The 24,330-nt window shown below is 37.9% G+C and overlaps 2 protein-coding genes across 3 annotated transcripts in view; both read right to left on the bottom strand.

The window, feature by feature from the left end:
- Positions 1 to 287: 287 nt before the first annotated feature.
- Positions 288 to 6,143, bottom strand: LOC133977735 (zona pellucida sperm-binding protein 3 receptor-like). Of its 2 annotated transcripts, XM_062415996.1 has the most exons (12): positions 5,961 to 6,143; positions 5,070 to 5,255; positions 4,798 to 4,897; positions 4,222 to 4,292; positions 3,746 to 3,931; positions 2,663 to 2,767; positions 2,496 to 2,573; positions 2,096 to 2,146; positions 1,959 to 2,000; positions 1,801 to 1,852; positions 975 to 1,050; positions 288 to 715 (listed from the first exon to the last, which is right to left on the bottom strand). In XM_062415996.1, the coding sequence occupies exons 1-11, from the start codon at positions 6,073 to 6,075 to the stop codon at positions 993 to 995; spliced, it is 1,044 nt and encodes a 347-aa protein (XP_062271980.1). In that variant the 5' UTR covers positions 6,076 to 6,143; the 3' UTR covers positions 288 to 715; positions 975 to 992. The 2 variants fall into 2 exon arrangements, with proteins under 2 accessions (XP_062271980.1, XP_062271981.1); XM_062415997.1 differs by lacking the exon at positions 975 to 1,050.
- Positions 6,144 to 14,450: 8,307 nt separating this feature from the next.
- Positions 14,451 to 24,330, bottom strand: part of LOC133977674 (membrane-associated guanylate kinase, WW and PDZ domain-containing protein 3) — a 121,206-nt gene continuing 111,326 nt past the window's right edge. Inside the window, 11 exon segments of the mRNA XM_062415918.1 lie at positions 14,451 to 14,500; positions 15,600 to 15,738; positions 17,586 to 17,723; positions 18,261 to 18,366; positions 19,150 to 19,246; positions 19,550 to 19,735; positions 20,379 to 20,561; positions 21,243 to 21,435; positions 22,021 to 22,115; positions 22,203 to 22,368; positions 23,093 to 23,124. Coding sequence (XP_062271902.1) covers positions 14,451 to 14,500; positions 15,600 to 15,738; positions 17,586 to 17,723; positions 18,261 to 18,366; positions 19,150 to 19,246; positions 19,550 to 19,735; positions 20,379 to 20,561; positions 21,243 to 21,435; positions 22,021 to 22,115; positions 22,203 to 22,368; positions 23,093 to 23,124 — 1,385 coding nt within the window.

The following is a 24,330-nucleotide window of genomic DNA, read 5'->3' as shown; positions in this document are numbered from 1 at the left end:
AGCAGAAGACAGGAATGGAGATGTATGGAGATAATTCTAACAATCAAGTTAAACAATCTTAATTCTCAGGGAGAGAGAGAGAGAGTGAGAGTTTGTGAGCATCTTCACATTTATAACTTATTACGTTATTGGCAAACAGTTACTGTATTACGTTATTGGTTCAAGACTTTTATTACGTTATTGGCTCAATACATTAAACGGGCAAAATTAGTACATTATCGGCAATTATTACATTATTGACCGTTAATGCGTTATCGACTGCTAGATACTGTCCTAACAAAATGGCACATTGATAGCAAGTATAGTAAACTTAAAGCCTTAAGATTCCTCAAAATTAAATCCTTCGAAATGTTAAGATACTTAAAGAATAGTTCATAACACATGGAGGTAATATCAAACAGTTTATTCCAGCTTTTAACATAAATAATGTTGAATTAATATTTACAAATATTTGTAAAAAAGAAAAGAAAAAAAAGTGTGAGGGCAGGAAAAAATATTATATCAACAAAAAGTGCTTTTTAACAGTGGATGTTCATTATGACCATTGAGCATTTCAATTATTATACTTTAACAAATTTGTTTTTGTCTGCCATTTGCAGTGCAATAATATTCAGGTGAGTTTCCATCCATCCATCCAGAGAGGAACTGCTAGAGTGTGTTGGCACATCCTTCCTGGGACACAGATGTTCTTTAAATGATAGTTACGGTTCCAGAGCTAGTGTTGACAAGAAATAATAGAAAACAGTTCAAGTTAAGCTCCATTCACACAGTGATGCCGAAAAAACAAAACAAAAAGGAAACGATTCATGCTTTTTTGGTGTCACGTGTAATGTGTAATGTTCCAACTATCCAACTATAATACTGTGTATTAGCTCTGATAAGTAAACTGGACAAGTAAAACACACTTCAATATACTTTTAAATGTATTTTGGTGGTTTTATTGTAACAGTAAATACACAGAAATTGACAGGTACCTTATTGAGGCAGGCAAGCTAAAGAGTTTGGAACTGTAATAATGCTGGCTTCAGGTCTTCTCTGGTGTCATATGACCTATGGTGTCATCAAATAAGGAATTTGTGTCAGCATTGTTGAATTATATTAATTTAATGTTAAAACTGTATTAGTTCACCAAATTTTTAATAAGCATTTGATAATGTTAGTACAATTTTCAGAGAATAATGATTATTTGGTGAGTAAGATTTTAAACTTGGCTCAATTCAATATGTGAGTATATGATTATATAGATCATTAGAGACTCATGCTTAAGGAAAGTTTCTCTGTCTGAGCTGTTTGGTTTATCTGGATTAAACGTCAATTTCATAAAAAAAGGGTTTGAAGTTGTTTTTCGCAGTTTTGAGCTTTGAGCACCCTACTCTCTGTCTCTGACATCTGTTTGTCAAATTCAGGTCACATGAATGTCTAACAAAGAGTGTCACATCAATCCCAAAATACTCCATGTCCGCCTATCTCTACATGGTTATGAATGTGACAAATTCCTGTACTTTTATTAAAAACAGCCTGATTCATTCTAGCCCAAAAGGGATTTTTTTCCTGATGCTGATTTTTATGTCACATCCAGTTTTAAGTAATGATTTCCTGTTGACTTCCTTCATTCCTCAACACAAGTCCAAAAACAAACACATCTAGTTTTCTATGAACAGTTGAGAATTAAGAAGCAATGGACAAAATTACAGAAGAATTAACAGAATTATCTCCCCAAAGTTAGAACATGTTGTGCTTTGCATGCTGCATGCTACTGTATTGGCTAGTTTGTACCTCTACTAGCGTATTGATACTCACCCTTTTCTCCTCAGCAAATACTTATGTGTAAAGGCCACCACTATGCATACAACTGTAAAAACAATTTCAAACAGACTAATGTTACTTTTTGTACCAACTGCAATATTTGGTTAAAGTGTGACTTCCAAAGAGAAAACATTACCTAAAAAAATCATTACCTAATAGAACAGTGAACACACTGATTATAACAGGTGTATATCCTGAAAGACACAAAATGCAAAGTTAAATGCAGAACTTTAAACATAAATCATCAACCATGTAAATATCTTGTTGGGACTGAGGCTCAATAACTCACCAACGTCCTTGTTACCATCTACAGTCTCAGTCCCATCTTGCTTGTCAATCTCTGTCAAGTATAAAACAACTTCATTATAGTTTGCAAACTACTTAAACTACTATAAACAATCTACATCTGTAAAGTAGTCAACATTTACAAGAAGGTCTGTTACAATGGTTAACTGGCAACTCAATTTTAGTCGTGGTCTCTTTTTTGAAAAAATCTTAGTCATTGATGAAAAGATCTTATGCTTGACCTCCAATCAAAAAGCAGAGTCCTCTAAAGGGTTTTTTAGGGAAGCATCTGACCATGAAATGTTTTGGTAAAAATCCATGAAACAGAAACCTGTGACTAAAGCTTGTTATCATACATCTTGCAGCTGGAAACTCAAGAATGCTTTCATGAAATCTTTCAATACCTCCAGATAAAGAAGTTGTTGCTGGTGTTACGTTGGTTGGTGTAGTATCATCCTCAACTGTCAACATGTCTCTGCCACCTTTACACAGAACGATCAAAATGACTGTACCGAAAAGGTTTTCAACTTAATTACATACTGATTGGTTGTTTTGAGACATTTTTCTGTACCTCGTGTTGAAGATGAGACAGTTGCTAAAGGTGAGACAGTAGTGGCTGGGATAGTTTGATCACTGTGAGTAGTCTCTGTGGTTGATTCTGTGGCAGTGGAGGCTTCTGTAACATGGAAAATAAACATTGTGATAATATTTTTTGCACCTTTTTTAAAATAAATCTTCTTAATATACTGGACTCCATGTAATGAGGCTGGAGGAAGTATAATTATCTCTTAATTCTTCAGTGTAAAATGATATGATTGTTAAGTGGAGTTGGTATCACGTTTGCGGTCATTCTATCTTCTGTCACACCTATGAATACATTTTCTGGGATAAAGATAAATATAGCCTATTGTTGATCTACGTTTTATGGTGGAGGATGTACGTAGATTTCTTTAAACATGCAAGTCCTGCCACAACTATAAATGCTTCTTGATGTACTAAATGTTATGTCAGCAGAGGAAATCAATTTGGCTGAATCATCCACTTACTGTATTTCACACACCAGCTATGTGGCGTGTCTTGTTTAACCGTAGAAAGCACTTAGTGTTGTGTTAGGTTGCTCTTTAGTCAGTGAGTATGGTGAGTATGAGAGTGGAAGTTAGTGAACAAATGACTTGGATGGAAATGTTGTAAAGCTTGAATACTGCTAAATAAAAGAGCAGCAATGGTTATAATTGAAGAAATGAACAATTAGAATACCCTTTACTGTAGCTGGTAAACCTGGCTCTTAGATATTGGATGTTGAAATTTCCTTGAATGCACCACCATGGGCAGTTGTTATGCTCACAACTGCATTACCATGAAATGACATACATTTTAATAAATAAATAAGTAAAAGTGACAAATGTTCAATGTGATGGTTTACCTATCAAGTTCACTCCTGCAAGATGATTTTCATGTTGCAGTGATATGAACCGAAACATCTGGCTGCTTAAAAAACTTCAACTTAATCTACATTTTTTAAATTTGCTTTGTACGTAAAACAGTAGTATGAAGAGTTAAATAATGGGTTACAACAAGCAAAATCACCTGTATGGTCCCTGAATAACAATATTTGATCTGCATTAAGTCAAACACATGGATGGAGTGGGCTTACCTTTGCATTTAGGAGGCTGAGGGTGATATTCACCATCTTCATCGCACATAATGGTATCATTCCCAACGAGAGTGTATCCATCATTGCACTTGTACTGTATGGTTTGTCCATATTCTGGATAATCTTCAGAACTCCATGAGCTTTTGCCATTGGCCACTTCACCAGGTAGCGTCTCACATTTCACAACTGAGGAATCAGACAAACAGGTATTTTCACTCAAGAAGAAAAATAAATGATCTACATAATTACATATAAGTGTGTGCTTCTTGCTCACTAACAGTAATAGAATGATGACAAAAACAGTCAGAGGAAGAAGAACAACTTCAAAAATGTTGAAGAAACAAAATCAAACTTCTGCATAATCCATGTATTAAGACAATGTGCAAGAAGATGATACAGAGATTGATTGTAGAAATATACAAAACAATTGTTTCATCTTTTCTGGTTTCAAAGAAAACAAAATGAGATATATTTACTTTCACATTTGGATCTTCCACTCCACCCTGTAGCAAAGCACTGGTTAGTGCTTGCTCCACTAATCTCGTAACTGTTGAAAGGAGGAGAATAAAGCAGGACTTTTTATTTAAGGGGACATTAACACATGATTTTATAATGCATAAGAATGGCAACAGTGAAACTAAATTCTTGCAGAGTTTAGTTAAACATCAACAGACCTCAAAAGGAGAACCAAGTTTCTAATCAGTGAAAGCATGAAGTAACACATTCTGGCAATGACTCTATTTACTTTTCAAGATTACTTTGATTTCTTTAAAATACTTTTTCCATTCGGAAATTTACCTGATACAGACTTCGTCTAAATCTATTTGCCAGGAACAGCACTTTCTGCTGGATAACTATTGGCAGTACAGCGACAAGAAATACTTTGTATGTAACATCACATAACTATCTTCTGAGCCCCTCCCTGTGCATTGCCTTAGGAGCTGCTCCACTCTGACACTTGCTTCAATTTAAGACAACTTTTTTTCCAGACGTAATTCAACCAAATAGAAATGAAATGCAAAGAATTTCATTATTTTCACATTCATACTCACCCTTTATCACAGCTTACTCTTATTTTGGCACCAAATAGGGTATCAGTGATGATTTTAAATGTCATATTTGGTCGGGATTTAGGGAGACCACAGTCCTTCTCTGTGATATGCAAAAAAAAAGAAGAACATGGTTCAACCAAGTTTCTGGTGGAACTTCATGCCAGCAGTTTATCCACAAAATTGCAGCAAAACAGCTCAATGGTAGACCACACAAGGAGACAGTGGTTGGTGTATGTGTCAGTACAGTTATGGTTACAGTAGAAATAACTCACTTTTACAGATGAGTTCTGGGTTAGACCAGTTTTCATTAATACAGTTTATAATCTCAGAGCCACTGTCTTTAACATATCCATTAGCACACTCTAATTCGACTTCAATTCCTTCTGGAAAAGAATTCAATAGAAGTGCTTTGTTTGATACGACCATATTTTCTCCTGGCTTAGGTTTGGGACAGTCAGCTGGGGAAAAAAGAGACAAAGAAGCAACATCAACAATAACACTTTTTTTGGGCATACCAAAGACACTTCAAACTTGAAAGCTGGATATTTTCATGAGAAATAAGAACATTTATAAAGCTACAAACTACAAAAATGAAAAAAGGCATGTGAGAAAATGACTGCACTCTTATGAAAATCTTCATTATCCTCTATTTTTAGTTTATCTTAATTAAAATCACAGCAGCAATCCAAAATTAATAAATTAGTGTGTCTGTAATTGTCAACTGTAGTCTACAGTTTGTTTTGGCAATTCAGTAATAATCCATAACTATTTGAAGAAATTCACTTTATGGTCTATCATTCATCATTTTTTGTCTTGACAGTTCATCGAACAAAAACAATATTCCAACTTTTTTCTTAGGCATTACACCCACACACATACAAAAACAACAAAAAACAAAGAAAAATAACAATACAGCTTGTAGATTTGTATTTTTCCTTCCATATCAAATACACTACTGCACATATTTGTTGTGTTTACTTGTTATTATAAGTACTTTTATAGAACAGATGACATTACTGTAAGCCACATTTCTTTTTTTGGTAGAGCTGACAGAAAATACAGCCCGTCTACTGTTGCTGACACCCTCATGTGACTGGTACGTTGATAAATATTATCTCATTAACCAGACTGTGAGGCGTATGTTACGCCGGTGTCATACTGACCTGCTGCCTTCAACAAAAAGAGGTGTAACGTCAGGAAAAGCAGAGATTTGACGTCCAGTCGTCCACAACAAGTGTCCAGTAAAACATCCATTACGGGCTGTAGCGAGATAAACATCCTGGTCTGGAAACTTTCTGTCCTGTCAAAATTCTTCAAAGACGCAGAGCTGACGCGCGACTTTCTGCGCTGCCGGTAAAGACGAAACCTCTAAACCTCCCTGACATGCACTATCACTTATGTCTCTAGTCTGTCAAGTTATCTTTAATAACAGGAAGTGAGGAAAATACCTTCATAATAACAGCACAGGCATTCTCCTCGATCACTGGGAGCCTCAATATCCAACCTTAACACACACTGCTCCATGGCTCTATTATAAATCATTATATAAATGCTGCAACTGATGGTTATATTATACACCTATACATACATTCCTGTGGATCTACCTGTGCATAGATTCACCGTGTAGCAACGACTTTGGTTACTTCCTGTTATACGATTTACCATTTGTGAGTCTTTAGCTATATTGTTTGTGTTGTCATTCAGTATTTATTTATTTAAATCTATTTTCTTTGTTTGTGTAACATTTTCATCAATTCTCACCATTGTATTAATAGTCTGCATTTATTCTGTCCTATTGTGGGAAAGGGTTGCACAAATAAAGTCTGAGTGATTGATTGATGTGTGATACTGTAATTTACATTCTGGATTAATATTACCTAGTAAGCTATTTCACAAGTTCTCTATTTTGAGAAGTACAGGACAGGAAGTAGGCTGTCACGTTTTTAAAGACGTTCTACCTTGACGTCATTATGTGTCAGCGTCTGTGGATAGGAAACTGGCACAGACAGTAACCGCTTCAAAGGAAAATGAACGAAATCGATCATATTTAAACATCTTGCTTTAAAGATGCAAGTGTTACTTGAACAACAGAAGAACATAAATGCCATGTCTGTCCAACATTTAAAGCCGTCCCACCTCCTTTAAAAAACGGAGTTGTAATGAAAACAAGTGGAAACATAATGGGTGTGTCCTGAAAAAAAACATAAAAAAAACGTAAAGGGAATTCTCTGGCTGAGTCAGAGGGGGAAAGGCTTTCTTATTCTTTCCTATTATATTCTAATGATTGTAACCTATTGTATTACTTAACAATAATACGTTTAAAATAATAATAATAATAATAATAATAATAATGATAATGATAATGATACAAAACAAAGAGTAAGTCGGGGGTATATTTGTGAGGATTCACATATGTACCCCATTTTCTGGGGTTTAGGTTACACAGCTTTCTCCAGAAAAGAGGGCAGTGCCTCATTACCTCACACACAGTCTGGGGTAAATTCCAAGCAGCTCACTTCACGTCAGAAGTTTGTTGATAGAGGCTGTCTTCGTCCTCCACCCAGTTGCCTGAGAAACCTACAAACATGTTACACAGAAACCAGGCAACGCAGAGCTAATAAAGTTTAGTGACCCGTATTTGTACTCTGAGTGTATTTTTTAAACAAGAGAGGAAAAACCGGCAGAGGTAGATGGATATTTTTTGGTGATTAGCCTACTTTTTTAAATGAGTAGAACATTCCCCCAGAACACACTAAATGATGTAAAGCCAATGAAATGTGACCTGTAAATAAAGTGTGGTACACCTCATACCCCTTTAAGGCACTTAAAAAACTAGTATTAGTTGGTAATGGTAACTGATGCAATTTGGCCAACTTATCCTTTTCAAAGACTTCCAAAGAAGCTGAGGCATGGCCTGCTGCTTATCTTTCCAACCACCCTGTCCGAGTGAATTGTAAGACACCCCCCCTCTCAACAACCAACTTACAAGAATGCATCTGCTTCTCTTCACATCTGATAATGAAGAGTAGAGGTTGTCAGCCACACATTAATATAAATCCACTGCTGCATAGTTCACCTGGCTTTCTCAAGCTCATGCATACCAAGGATGTGACATAAAGAGTAGCAGAATGATAACGTTTACTCAACACATATGACTCCACATTCACTGTGTATCTTCACATATCTCTATGGGATCAGTACTACAAGGGTTTTTGCCCATTCTGTTTAAGCTTTATGCAAAAAGAAAAGAAAATAGGAAAAACAACAAAATTAGTGGCCGAGATAAACATGACTATTGCTTAGCTGTTTTGGAACAATGGACAGTGCTGTTTGTTTTTGCGTTGGGGGTGCAGTGTCACAGGGGACAATGACATGATAAAAACAAACCTGCGAAAACCCAAGTTAGCTTGTTTATTTTTATTTTGACTAACATTAACGTATCATCTGCACATTACCTGGCTTGTTTGCTGAATGAGTAAGAATGGACATCAAAACATGGTTCTGTGAGGAGAAACAAAGAATGGTAGAGACCTCAGTAGGCCAGTTGCCCCAGCAACAGCAATGATATCGGTGAGATCGAGCTTGCTATGTAAGAGTGCTCTGATTAATAGATGTATTCTTTGATTTTGAAACTGTGGCCTTATGTTGTTGTTATTTAGCCTTTCCAGGGCTGTTAGGGTTAGGATAATCAATTTATATTATTTTATGAAAAAAATGGCTCCCATGCCATTTTTAACAGCCCCTCATCACTTCATCCTGGCACTGAGCCTGTATCTCTATAACATAACAGCTTACTGAATGAAGGGCCTCATTTTGGAGAACTTTCCCTTAGGCTTATCAAAATTTTACAAAACTGCAGGGCCAAAATTGATCAGATGACTCATAAGTGTTAACCAATCTGTCACAGTTTCTCAAATAGTGCATCTCTGGCACACTATATGACCTTTTTCCCAAAACTGCACTGATGTGATCTTCAAACTCTGCACTGTAAGTCGGTGACATCTAGTGGTGAAAAATATGAATTGCATGAAATACACAAAAAAAGTCAAAATATTATAATGACAAAAATCATGTGGTATTGTTTTCTTTTTTTGTGATTTAATACAGCCCCCCCCCCCCCCCCCCCCCAAAAAAAAATTTTTTTTACACAGACCAGAAAAAATAGACCAATGGCACCTCATGGCATCTGCACTCAGAATTAAAAAACAAAAACACAAATATCACTTTTTCACAGGGGTAACTAACTAGTTTTAAACAGTGTGTTAATGTGCTCTGTATGTGTGAAGAGGTCATGGTTAAAGTATAAAATCTGCTACTCCATGTCTCTTTACATACCTATAGATATCAGTTCTGAAATCTTCAGCTTTATTGTTTATTATTGCACAAGAAAAGAGAATATAACTCATCCCCACATCAGTTGGACCCACGTTATTATTATATATATATATATTATTATTATATATAATGAAGACACAATATTTGTGATTTTTTTAAAAATCAGATTTTCTTAGTGAGGCATATCTCTGAAAACGCTGGGAGTATAAAACAGCACAAGCTGAAAATGAAGGTCAAAGAAAAGTACAATAAAAGGCTCTTTGAAAAACATTTACCACTATGTAATTGTCAGTGCAATCCAGTTCCACAGATCATTTCCTCATGTCTGGGCCTGAAATAGAGCATAAGATATATCCATTCATAGTCTAGTCATTTTTAAGCAATTTAGTCAATCATTACCCCTCATGCAATTACAAGTAATTCAGTGGCCATTAAAGGCTGCTCATCTACCACCTTTTTCAGTTTTGAATGACTGAGCAAGTCTCTTCAAAACCAGGGTCAAAGTCACTCATATGATGAAAGTGCAGAGGTTCTCTGCAGTCATTCACAGGTAGATGGGACATCTACATCAGTGAAGCATTTGTAAAGGTGCCCTTATGTGCTCTGCTTAAGCTGGTCAGAGATCATTTGTGGTGACACTGGGCAGCACTCAGGTGTAAACTTCTGCCTACTTGCATTTGAGAGAGGGTATTGCATATTCATAGTCAAACTTACCTTAGGTTGAGGTTAAAAGGATTAAAATAAAATAAAAAAATAATTTCGTCTGCTGCTCCACAGCAGTCCTGCAAATGTACATACTTACAATGTAGAACTGTGTCAGTCATGGACTTTGACTTGGAGGAGTTTCCTGTGGCTAATCCAATTTTGAATTACAAATGCTTAAAAGTCATGTATATGAGTAGCTCACGAGTACAAATATGTGCTGTAGAGGCTGTGACAAACAACTTTTAATTCATGTTTTGCAGTTACACAAGTTTGACTTGTTTCTAATTTGGTATGTGCCCTTCAGTCATGTGTTTCAACCTTATGTAAAATATACAGTACAGTATTTTACCAGGCGCATAGTTTATATAATCCTTATAATTTACACCTCTCACGGTACTGGAATTTCACAGAGGATTTGAAACCAGTCTGATGGCTTAACTGGGGCTCTGAACACATTTAATTTGTGTTCTCATTCCAAATACAACCCTGTGATTCATACCTGCTTTTGACATGCGGATATTTAATGAAAAATACGCATTTGAGGTATTAGATGCCTGTGAGCTTTCTCTTGTAATTGAAAAAAAAGCATCTACTTTGTGCAGTCAAGCTCTCTTCTCGCTCTGTCGTGAAAAGCAGTCGGCTACCAACAACAACTGGCAACTACTGGCAACTAGCTTATGCTGCTTTGTCACACTGTATGAAAGAACAGTATTGTTGGACAGTAGTGTGCACTGTTATTCATCCACAAAATATGACACCCAAAATGATTATTCTGTCAACAGTTATAGAGATGTTGGCGGTACAACAATATACAGTTCATGGGGTAGCATTTTTGAAATATCAATATTATATTTTATGTGTATTCAGTACCTTTTTAGAACTGCTTTAATGTATAATTAATGCCCTCTGCTACCTTGTGCTTTTTTTGTAGTTTAGGATCCTTTTCAACTTGTTGTATAAAGCATCTTTTATAAATAAAATTACTATTATTAAAATGTATTAAGTCCAGAGAGTGTTTTCAGTAAAACTTTATTTTTCAGTGCATGAACAGAACACCATGTCAAGGTTACAGCCTATCCTTTTCAATCCATTTTTAAATATTTTCTCTTTTTTTTACATAAAAAAATAATGGAGCAATTTAATATACCTCTATTTTCTCCCCGAAAGAGCACTCAGCAAGTATTTATAAAGGTGCTGTACAATGTACAAACATTTACATCTACTGTTCCTACAGAATGTAGAAGATACCACAAGGATTGTTTTTCTAATGAAGCGATGCAAGGCCACAGTATGATACAGAGATGAGATACAAAATGGTAAAAAAACAAAACAAAACAAAAGCAAAAAAAAAAAAAAAAAGCATAAAGGAGTACAACAGTGCTGGGGACATACAATAAAAACGGCATTATCTGACTCTGGACCAGAGTAAACTGCCTGTCGGCTACCTGACGCTCAGGGTTGGATTTACTCATTCAACCAACCAAACTATTGCACAAAAACCTACCACTGATTGGCTCATAGTGCATCCTCTAGTGATTTTAACCTGAAAACTCCATTATACAATCACACACTCTCATCACAGTCAATTACAGACCTTAAACACTGTTTCACTGCCACTGAAATTGACTTTATCACACATTTGCTACAATACTTTGTTCCCTGAGCTTATCTGAATATGTTTTAATCTCACATCTCATAGTCAGTTGTAAAGGCAGGTATGCTGACTGTGTTTAATTTGCGTTTTTACAGCAGAAGCTTCAAAAATGTTGCAAAGTAATATTGAAATTTGAGTACTTCTCATTTTCAAAGACTGCTCTGCTGACACCAATTGTTTATCTTAAATCCATCATTTCAGCTACCCTTTTAAATGTAAGAAGGTGGGATCTCTGTATACCTGCCTTACATCTGCAGAATGTTCAATATCTCAGTAAACCACCACGTTACTTTCTAGGCTCCATTATCCTTCAAGCTACCCTGGCACATAATCACACAGCAGGACTGACAAATATGTATGTTTAAAAGCCCATTTTTCTTCTCTCAATAGTTAAAGGTAAAATCACCAGGGACATGACTCAGAATGTGCACAGTATTGTATAAATTGCCATTTTGGCCTTAAACAGTGAATCTTTTAGAAAAAAAAGAAATTACAAAATAATAATAAAATATAATGGCAATGCATTGGTAGCAAGTCAACATCACAAATTAAATACAACTCATGGTCATTCTGTTATGCTACAAGGGCAGATGCAGTGCAATGGAATTCAATAGATATTTTAAAGTTAGAATCTGCAAAACATGACACATTCAAATATATATATATATTTTATATTTCACAATGAGACACGTTTTGAGCGATTGCGAACATTTGGTACAGCGGTTTGCATGTTAGCTATACATTTCATGAACTACAAAGATCCATGGTAATTCCTACCACTGAAGTACATTGGAAGGTTGGTGTAAGCTCAAATAACATGGGACAAACTGTTAAAGTCTATATCAAAATGTGGAATGGCTTGGTACAGCTACATATACATAGACTCATCTATTATCTCAATAAATTACACACTGGTTGGTTATCATACACATGGTAAACAAGATCTCAAACCACAAGTTTCTGGTCTTTTTAAATTGTACTGTTTGTATGGTGGAAAGTCATGTCTAGAACCATAGAACAGTTTAGAGTCCCCGGTAAAGTGAACGCTTGCTGCATTTTATTTGAAATCCGTCTGGTGTTCAGAATGAGAATTATAAACAAGAAACAGGATCATCCTCAGTGATGTGCAGAACACGTGCAGTAAAACAAACAGAAGGATCGACTGCATGCAGTTGAGCAAACTTTTAAGAAAAAGACAAAATATCCCACAATGAGGCCGAGAGCAAAATTAAACCATAGATGACAGTCACACTTGATGTATACTACAGGCGAGAGGCGAGGCCTTTCTCCTTTCTTTGCATATGGGTCATTGCATTGTAATGGGTGAAGCGCTGTTGGTAGTTGTTCCACAGAAGGCTCCCAGGATTGGCACATATTCACATTTCAAAATGTCTTGTCTGGTGAAGCCCCGAGCATGCCGCACATGCTTAAGTCCCACATCAAAGATGCTGAAGCAGCGGACAAGACAGAGGGGAGCTGCTACATGCCACATGTAATTTCACAGGTCTCCCAAAAAAGACATATCTGGACATGGTCCAAAGGTAATAAAAGTGGCACCATGTTGCACTTCTCTGTTTTATGGAAGAACTCAGAAAAACAATCCACTGAGAGTACTGTTAAATATTCTATGGCACAACTCAAGTCTGGCCGATTCAATATTCTATCACAAAGGGTCACGAAGGACCTCTGCCTGGGAGAGGATTTTGGCTGAGCTGGGCGTTTTCCAAGGGCCGGGACTAATAGGTCCCTTTGGGCTCTGCGGGGTCCCTGGAACACTGTTTATAGAGGCCACAGAGTCTCCCTTAATAATATCTTCTTTGGAGTAGAAAAATGTGTCTTCGTTTCCTTTTGCCTCTCTTGGAGAAACTACAGAGCTTTTTCTTCTTAACATGTCTTTAAAAGATGACAGTTTTTCTCTTCTGTTGATAGTTTCTTTGCTTGTATTCCTGTTTTCTGCAGGTTTGCTCTTGCCATTAGCATCTCTCTGCCCTGAGTCTTTACCAGTGCCTTTCTCGTTCTCTCTGGTTGTATGAGGAGATGTCCTGTGGTGGTGAGACTCCCCCACCGCTCGCTTTTTAAAACTTTCCTTCTCATGGCCAGGCCTGGTCCTTCCCCCTAACCCTTCCATTTCCCTTCCTTGTGTGCCTCTTCTGATCTCAAGATTCGCCCCTTTGCTGTTTTTCATTTCATGATTCAAGCTCTCTCTACTGGAAGAGTCCTTTAATCTCCTCTGACGGTCTTGCTGATGCTCGACACGCTGCAGGGGGGAAGCCACTTGCTGTCCAGCTTGAGGAGAGTTCCTGGGGCTTAGGGATTGTGTTTTTGTCCGGATCTGAGACATCATGTTCTTGCTCAGTGTTGCTTCCTGTGCCTGGCTGTCAGTCTTTTTGGGACTCTGCTCTTTGGCTTTAGGAAATGTCTCCCCTGTATTCTTTGGACTGCTTAGCTCTCTGGAGTCTTTTGCGGGCCTGGTCCTCTTGTAGAAGGTGATATGCTCGAGGGTAGCTGGAGAGAGCCTTTCTACTTTCTTGCCTGCCCACTCACCACTTTCCTCCACTGAGCTTAAAGCCCTGCTGCTGCCGGGCTTGAGGTCTTGTGGGGATAAGGTGCTCCAGCTGCGGGAATGTTTCAGTTTGCTGGAGGAGGGACAGGAAACATAGATGGAAGCCCCGGTGGGATATGGAGAGGACGGGGTTGATGTGTCAGAGAATAACACACCTCCGGAATAGCTCGCGGGTGAAATGGGTTTTTGATCATGTTGACCTGTAAAATTATGCACACAGTTTACGCAGAGATACCATGTGCAAACATTAATATTAGATATTTCACAGAAAAGACTGAGATTTTGAATGAGTAAGGAAAAATAGATGGTTTGCAAAGGTTAATAGGAGAAAGGCATGTGAGAAAGAGAGGAATTACCAAGGTAAAAGAGAAGAGGCCAGTAAAAGCAGTGAAGATGTTAGTGTTGGTGCTCAGTGTAGTAGCACACAGTAGAAGAAGCTGTACTACCTGCATCAGGGGCAAGAGAAGAAGATCGAAAAAGAAGCAGATGGTTATAGATTAAATGAATAAATAAAAGACTCAATAATAAAAGAACATTCATCTATTATGGCATGACAAAATAGTCTTCATCTATTAAAAAGGGACAGAGTCATTATCATTACAAGTACTGTCAGTGTTCCCCTTTATATACATCCAATCCCTAACAATTCTTTATTGCAAACATTAATCAAACATGACGTGCTGAAAGACTTTACCCTAGCCTTGACCCAGTTTGTAAATGTCATTGCATACTATCTGTCACAATAGAGTAAGTCGATTTTAAAAGATAAAATATTCTATATTTTTCATATTGCAAATAAATCCAATAAAAACACTTCCCAACTCTCTTAATCTGTCTGTGGCATTGAGCGACGATCACATTCGTTTCTACAAAAGATGTTTTTCTTTAAAAGTTTTTCAAGAACATTTAATTAAATAAGTTAGATAATTCCCTTGACACTCATAGTTTTTAAAAAATATATCTAATAACAGGACTAAATAGTACATTTCTTCTATAATATTTTAGCTGCATATTTGCTGCACTAGTGAGTGATTACAGCAGCAGGATACTGTATATGAGACTCACAATGAACTACAGTTGCCATGTTTATTGTAATGAAGGAACATGTCACCCAGAACAACAATGTAGCTCATTGATGTATGTTGGGCATGCACAAACAATCTGATGTCATCAAGAGGAGAAAATAGAGGAAACATTGCAAACGGAGCATTCTTTTGACTTGCAGGCTCTAATCAGGCTCTAATCAGCAGGCTCTAATCAGTGTTGACATAACAGAAAATCCCCCAAATATTCCCCTTTAACAGTTTTTGGACAGCAAAGGAGGTCTATGGTATTAGCCTTTATATATACACAAAATACTTGTTAATAGAAAATTCAGTGTTGGTTTTGGTCTTGTCATGGGGTTGTTTAAAGTAAGAAAAATGTACAATATCGCTAGACTTATCTTTTAATTTGAGCACTGAGAAATAACTTGAATTGAACTCCATACTGCATGTTGAACCTATCATCTATTGTTACTGTCAATTGTTTGTACACAGCACTTACTGCCATCTTGAGCCAGGCCCGCCCCAGGTCTCAGCAGCAGTACCACTTTGTTTCCTCCAGCCTGGATCAGCTCAATGGCACGCGTATGAGAGATGCCGCGAGCTGGCTCCCCATTAATCTCCACTATCTCATCTCCAACCTGTCAGTAATACAGAAAATGCAATTATTAAACAGAAATCTACCTTTCAAAGCTATAATGTGCTATGTACACACACACACACACACACACACACACACACACACACACACACACACACACACACACACACACACACACACACACACACACACACACACACACACACACACACACACACACACACACACACACACACACACACACACACACACACACAGATGCTGTGTACTTACACACAAACATGCATAATCAAAGAATCTAAATTTTATGCCACACATACACAGCCTTGTAATACCCTAGAGGTACCCTCTATTATTGGAGATGACAAAATAACTCAGGATAAAGCATGTAAACATGTCAGTCTGTTAGGCTCTAATCAGTGTTGACATTCCTCTCCACCCTTGGATATGCAAAGTCATGCCCAGAGATCACAGTCTGGCAAGCCTATGATTGATTCCCGCTAGGAGGTTCTATTCTTCTTCTATCCCTCTCTGCACTGTCTCCCCTCTCATCCTATCATCATAATAATGTGATAATTTCATCCCCATGGGGAAATTCTATTTTTGCTGAAACCCCTCCATAGAGACAATGAGTGCAAGGTCAGTTACAGTGTCACCTTCCTGGATATGGTCCGTGTCTTAATCAAAGACACTTGCTGACAGACAGATAGATAGATGGGTAGATAAGATGAGAGACTGCAGTGTTACAGCAGCCAAGTAACACACATAATGAAAAACACTCAAGGACAGTTGAGGATGTAGGTAAGAAACAAATACAGTCAAAACGTATAATATACAATAAATAACAACAAAATACAAAACAAAAACACCATCTCCAAAATCACTGCTCCACTACATCTTCCCTATTTGCTGTGTAAAGAGCTTGTATTACTTTGCTAAATGAAAACTAAAAAAAGTCAGACTCGTTACAGATGACAACATCAACAGCCAATAACACCCTCAACACTGTAACTGGCAGTTGTTGAAACACAATTCAATTAGTTTATTCTCCGATGCATTGAGTGAACAGCAACAAAAATGATATTTTCTCTGATTTTCCTCTATCCTTTATTAACTAATAAATGTTCAAAATTAGATTTCAGTAATGTAATGGTTTGCATAATAGCATACAAAATGGTAAAAGGTAAATTGACTGCACTTATATGGCTTATAAACTGTATCTAACTATGTTGAGTATACTAAATGAGTTAAGATGTATCCCAAGAGTGCATCAACTTTTGTTCAATTGAGAAACTGTGAGTGAAGCTGATGATTTCTTTCTGTTGGCAGTTCGTTTGTTTATCCGAAACTGCTGCAAACTGTCCAAAAAAATCACAGCAATTACAGGCGAAATGGCCATGACATTTGGTGTAAATATTCACAATCCAGGGAGAATGACTCCATATTAACTTGGTGACCTTTCCTGTAGCCCCACCATCATGCCAACATTTCTACTTCAGGCAGTTCCATGAGCTTCCCTACAGCTCAACTATACACACAAGATATGCTCAAATTTAAATGACCCTTCTTCTAGCTTCCTCTGAGGGCAAATCTTACATTTAAAATGTTTTGCCCCACTACTACTAAGATTCTTAAAAAAGCACAATGAATAACTCTACAAGTCACGTGGTGTAATGAATACTGCAGCCTCTAGGGGGCACTTTCAGTGTTATAGACTTTTTGAGTTGGTATCTTCCAGCTACAGTGGAAACCAACATTTTCTACAGGTAGGGTAAAAATACGATAAAACATTTTCTATCTAGACAAAGATTACCTATCTGCTGTCAGGTGACTATGGCATGATTTTAGGTAGAACAATTCATGTTGTATAATAAAAGGAGCACTCACATGGATTCTTCCGTCCAGCTGAGCAGGTCCGTCCTCAGCCAGCCTCAGGATGTACAGACCCATGTTGTACTCGGTTCCACCTCGCAAACTAAAGCCAAAGCCCCTGGGACCCCTCTCTAACTCCACCGTCAGACAACCCTGCACAGCATTGAGAGATAATACTGGGTCATTTCTACACTCATATGCATGAAGACAGATAAAGACATGCAGCAACATACACACAAATACATAAGCAGGTCTTGATGAATAATTCCTGGAATAAAACTTTTGTTGAAGATGCAGAGTTTTCTTTTGACTGAAGATGAAGCAATTTCCTGTTTATGAAATGTGCCTGTTCTTTAGCCTGAAGTTATTAACAGTAATGTCTTATCAGATTCTGATGAGACAATTTTCTATTGATTTTAGATGTCATTAACAATAACTGCTCTTCTCTGAATGTCTTTGCTGTTTGTCTATTGCACTTTAAATTACATTATTTGAAACTTTAATGAATGCATGGACTCACTGAGTTGCATTTGATGACATAAGGAAGCACACAAGAAATGGTATTTGCTTTGAATATTTCTCATAATGATTTTAATTCTCATAAAGATTGCATGTTATACCTTAAGCAGCTTTAACCTTCAGATTGTTGCTGAGACAACATATAGAGGAAGGAATAAAATAAATTCTTACCTGGTTCGGTCCTGTCACACACAGCGTTCCCTGTTCACTTAGAGGAAGAGTTTTGTGGTCAGACCAGTTGACTCCATCTATTTTCTCCTCCAAATCGAGGTTATAACTACGACAAACAACAGATGTGTTCCTTCAGTAATATATGTTGTATACAGCATGCTGCAGGCAAAAATCTGAAGAAGCCACCAAACAAAACATAAAACCTAATGTACTACATGATGTTAAATGGATGAGGGATGCATTTTTTATGTATGGATTTTTTTGTGCTGCATGGCACTGTATAGAGTATGTTTCATAATGTGCATTTTATCATATTATATACATTTATGTTTATTACACCAGAGCAATTTCCAATAGCTTTTTGCTCTCATTATTTCATGTTGAGTTTAATTACAGAGGGTGTTTGTTGAATAATGATTTGTCAAGGCTGGCAGCACCATCATTTTACCACCATAACCACACTGTGTTATGATTTGTTTTCAACTTGAGAGGAGATTTCAGTTGCATTTCCTGTGTGCACTGTCTAAACCATCCATCAGGTCAAAAGGGAGAGGAGGAGCAGTAAAAGGGGCACAGACAGGGGGGATTTATGGAGAAAAAAACATTAAAAAGGTAGAACAATCATTTTCTCAATGTGACATTTTGTCAGGGACATTCTGGTAACTTGGTGTACATTTTGTACTATTAAAGTACAAATTTAATGTTGGTAGTCCAAAATTGACTGCAAAAAATGGTATCTTCTATCAAAATTGTATACGGTACAGGCACAGCAAAAGTCCTGCACTACTTTTTTCTTGAGAGTGTGCTTAAAATCAACTATGCAGAAGCTGTTTCAAGGACCTTTTCCCCTCTTTACTACCAACTTTCTTTCATGCCAGCGGATCCTTACCGCTCATCCTGTAGTGCAGATCGTTGCCCCATTGCTCTGTGTTGAAGAGCTGGACTCTGTTTAGCTGAACTGGCTCCAGATGGAGGGCCCTTGTATTCTGAAATACATTTAATAAATGTATGATCTTATGACATTAAAACACCCACATATATAATCCCTCCACAACAATTTACACATTCATTTCAAATAAAAAAGTTTGTCAATTCATTTTTTTTTACTTGAAGAAAATTCAGCCTGCAAAATTATAAGAATTATGAATAGACTACTAAATTCATCAGCAGATTAACTAATCAACCAATCCCCCCCTTGCAGACAAGAAAGTTTAAAATTCGATTAATCAATTTCATAATGAGACCTACAAACTTTAACAAAGGTACATTTGGGCACAAAGAAAACTCACCATCCTCAGGAACCACAGTGAGGGTGACAACATTGCCGGCATCCTTGATGAGCTGAACAATGTCATTGTGAGAGAGCTCAATGATGGAGCGTCCGTTGACCGCTGAGATACGATCTCCAACATGCAGCAGGCCACAGCGGTCGGTGGGACTGCCATCGATGATTCGGCCAATTTTGTGCGGGATAACTGAAAAGGCATATATAAGGAGAAATGAGACATTAAGACCCCAGATGTATTGACCATAGTGAAAACCTTGAAATACACCTAGAAAGCCAACACAAAAGGCAGTGACCATGGTCTCAATACCTTTGCTTTGCTACAATAAAGGAGAAACAGTAATTTCACTAAATACACAGTAGCTAACAGGAAACATGGTGAGTCTCTTTAGTGATGCTTACTGGCTGTATGAGTGTTAGTTTAGTTTATTCCTGATGGCTGCATGCTATATTTCACAGAATTATATCTTGCCACGACAGCAATAAAGTCGATAAGTCTTTCTTCTATTGTCATTGATGTGTGTATACTGCTGCATTTTTTTGCTCATTCTTATGAAGTCTTACAACCAAAATGTCTTCTTTTTAATATTTGTTTATAATTATCACAGCATGTTTATAAAACATTATTATGGTCCCATCCATTTGTAGTATAGTACAAATAGTTCCAATGTACTTTGAGTCTGTTGAATGCATATAACATTCAGAAGTAAATATATATTCTAGACTGTATATGACCAAAATCCCATCAATACATCTGTATTCTGTATTGTTAATTCAACTTTAAAATTAGTTATATAAATAATAGTTCTGGTACTGACATATTTGACGCTCACCTCCATATGGGGGTTTGCTCTTAGAGGTGAGGATGACGAAGCCAAAGCCCTCAGTGTCCTTGCGGTGGAGTGTGATATCAAAAGACTCGTGGTCCAGAGCACTGGGCATCGGTAGGCGAGGTAGCTTGGGAGAACCGTTTACCAACACTGGAGCCATTTCCTGAATCTCTTCGTCAGTTGCGTCTGATATGAAAGGGGATAGATGTTAGTGTACTTTTGTTTGTGTATGTGTGTTCATTTCTGAGGATTTTTACAGAACAGTGTGGAGTTCATGTATGAGAAATATTCATATAAAAGTAATACGGTGGTGTCTTGTTACGGGATTTTATAAACAAAGTCACAGTGGGGACGAAGGATCAATAGAACATGAAAGATGAGAGTCGTTGCAAATGGCTACCAGTGCCAGATGTTGGTGGAGGGACAACTACACAAACATTCAGTGCAAAGCCTCTATTAACTGAAGTCATAATCAAAGTCTTGATTCTCCAGATCATTTAAATAACTGTAGTATCACTTCTGACATATTTCTGACATTAATCAACTGATAAAGCGTGATATTTTGCTCCTTTTCTTGGTCAGCTATACCAGCATGCCAAACACTTCAACACAGTTAATCATCTATTTTTGACACATACATCTATTTGTGCTGTTGTTTCTATAAAAATCTAAAATGCATCACATGCTGTGCACCACAGGCTTTTTGTAAAGAAAGCATTGATTGTTTAGAGCAAGTTTTAATGATCTAGGCACACTGTAGGCTTATATATTTCCATTTATTGATAATAAAGACTATCATTATTAACAGTACTAGCAAATAAAACATTCAAAGAGGTAACATGTAGTGTTGTCCTGTTTGTTGCTCACCTCTGTAGATGACCTTCCTGCGCACAGTCAACATAACTTGACCATTACGGGCAGCGTTGGTCATCAGATCCAGCACCTGCTTGTGTGAACGACCCTTGACCATCACACCGTCGATGCCAATGAGCTCATCTCCTGCTCTCAGACGACCATCTTTCTCTGCAGCTCCGTTGGGCACAATGGCCCCAATGTACACCTGGGGAAAGACATTCTAATAGAGAGTCAGTATAATGGAGAACTACCCATTGAAGAAGCAGAAATTATAATCATTATTAAAGCTTAGAAAACCTTTTTACGAAACCCGGAAAAATTAATTGTCAGTTCACACCACTAGGTCCAATGTCTATTAGCCATTGCAATACAATCTTTTCATAATAAAGATTTAAACAGTTTTTAGTTTTCAAAGAACTACACAAATTGTCATTTAAGGTAAATGTTAGATGGACTTAATTTATATGACACTTTTCTAGTCTATTGGCCACTCAAAGTGCTTTACAACACATGTCAACACCCCATTCACACACACATTTATACACTGATGGAAGAGGTTGCATCAGGAGCGATGTAGTGCTTTTTTAGCCAAAATGCTTTCTGATGTTTCTAATGCTCCATCACCCATTCACACACAAACACACTCAGCTATTTGGGGTTCAAAAGCCCAAGGACACTTCGACACATGGACTGGAGGAGCCAGGGATTGAACCAACAACCTTCTGATTGATAGACAACCCACAGTGCCTCCTGCTGCCCAATGTTATATGACAGTTTTAGATATACTTACTGGCTGTTGTGGACCTTCTCCTCCCAGAACACGGAAGCCAAAGCCCGTCTCAATGTCTCTCTTTAAGAAAACATCTATGTCTTTGGTGTGAGGCTCTGTGGAGGAGTAGTACTCTGTCACTATTGTGTAAAGAGATCAACATTTCAAGCTGCACTGGATGAAGTCTTTTGGTCAACACTTACGTCTACTCTCCAGCAGGGCTTTGGACTTCAGGTACATCTCTGTGGCGTCTCGTTTAGGGGAGTCAACGGAGCGCAGGGTGCTTGTGTTGGAGTGGTAAGCAAGAGCCTGGGGGGCTGCATCGCCAATATCGTCCAAAGTCTCTGTACTGGCTGTCATTTCCTGTCTCTGTAAAGATTACATTGGCTGTAAACACCACTTTGCTTCAAGGATCATTATCATAAAAGAAGATACCATATTATTACAATTTTAGTGCTTGTTTTTTCATTAGATTCATTAGATCACAGATCCTTTGGTATTTCCATATGATGGACATCACACATTTTATTGATAGTATCTGCAGCTCATTATCCCAGACAAGTGGCTGAGCATCGAATGGCGATAGATCACCAAATGCAATAAAGGTCACTTCACTCACTCTCTTTAAAAAAAAAGAAAAAAGCATAGGCTGTTTGCACTTTACAATCATCCTATTGTTTTGAGGGCTAAGCAATGAGATTTGAATGTAATTTAAAATCCTCAGAAAAAAAACTACAGATTTCCCCGTGGCTGTGACAGGCCCTTTTGAGCCAGAAAGGGCAACTTCTTTATCTAAAATTGTTGTATTAATACCATGATATCTAAAAAAGCTCATCCATGCTTCATTACCATTGCAATCCCCTGACAATAGCCCTAAGAATATGAATACTGAAAGGAAGTAATTAAAACCGTTTTTCAGAGCAAACAAAAGGAGGCGCCCAGAAACATAATCAATATTCAAATTTATTTAATTCGATGCAACAGAGGCTTACTGGTTAAGCTGAAGGACAAAAAGCTTTGAAATGAAATTGAGGGATAATTCCTCAAGGGGAGACGATAGTTAGTAAAAGGGGAAAGATATATTTTTACTCACAGGCTTTAGACTCTTGACAGGAGATGTTTGACCTATGGAGAGACACAGATAACAAGAAAATGGTAAGAAACACAGATGTATGATTTGGAGCAACAACAACTACTGAACCACTGCCCACCAGATGGCACTGCCTCTCTGACTGAGAAACAGCAGCACTGAGCATAAAAATAAACCAGAGAGTTGCTCTAAACTCACTAAAGAATGCTTCATTAGGGAATATACATCCATGTGTGGTTAAAGATAGATAGGGAATATAAAGGTAGTACATGTGCTGGAGTGCAGTCTACATGGTTCAAGCCCACTGCAGGGCTAAGGAAGCGGGTGAGAGCATCAGAGATTCATGCATATAATTCAATGACCGATAATTCCCTTTCCTCTCTCCGCTCGCTGTACAGTACACCCACACGTTCCATCTCAAGCGCTCAGATTGTTCCCTACAGATCATCTCTTACAGCCCCCTCCTCCCTTCCCCTCAATGCCCTGCATTAACTGGATTAACAAACACTCCTCTGGAGCCTACAGCCCTGTGGGGCTGGACCAACACTTGGCCTGATGAGGGTTTAATGGAGTCTGATCTAAAAGGGGAGATGCAGCGGCTTTTTTCGCTTCACTGCGAAATGTCCAATTCAACATAAGAGTCATCAAAGTCATGAAATAAGACAAATGCACACACCTGAAACACACCCACTCTTTTCCTTCCATCCCGTTTCTATGCTTTGCTCTTTGTCTGCTCACTACTAATGACCAACACTCACACACACATACACACACACACGTAGAGGGATCCCCTTCCAAGCTAAAGGCGATTGTCTAATGAGGGTTAAAGCTGGCATTAGTTCTTCAGTTGGGCAGGCTGGGTGAAGCTGAGCCCAGCGCTGCATTGACTGTGGGGTCATGCAGGGCGTCAATGGTATAGGACATGGTGATGGTGGCACAGCAGTGGGAGTGAGTAGTGTGGGTGTTTGGGAGAGTAGAAATTAGATTTAGGGTGCGGCTATGGGGAGGGGGCCCCTGGGGACCTTTCCTCTATAGCCACTTAGCCATGGCTCTTTAAGGGGCTATGGATATAGAGGCATGCACAGATTCCCAGCGCTCTGCTGATGATCAAAGCCAATCCAGGGTTCATCGACTTGCGCAGTGAATCCCTGGGGCAGCTGGAGATGGATGTAGGAGACATTTGAAGGGTGCCTACCCTCCTCCCTCTCTCCCTGGGAATCAAGCACATCCCCACACTTATG

The sequence above is a fragment of the Scomber scombrus genome, chromosome 3, assembly GCF_963691925.1.
Source record: "Scomber scombrus chromosome 3, fScoSco1.1, whole genome shotgun sequence".
NCBI lineage: Eukaryota > Metazoa > Chordata > Actinopteri > Scombriformes > Scombridae > Scomber > Scomber scombrus.
Note: the sequence above shows the minus strand (reverse complement) of the source record. Positions and strands in the feature narration are given on the sequence as shown.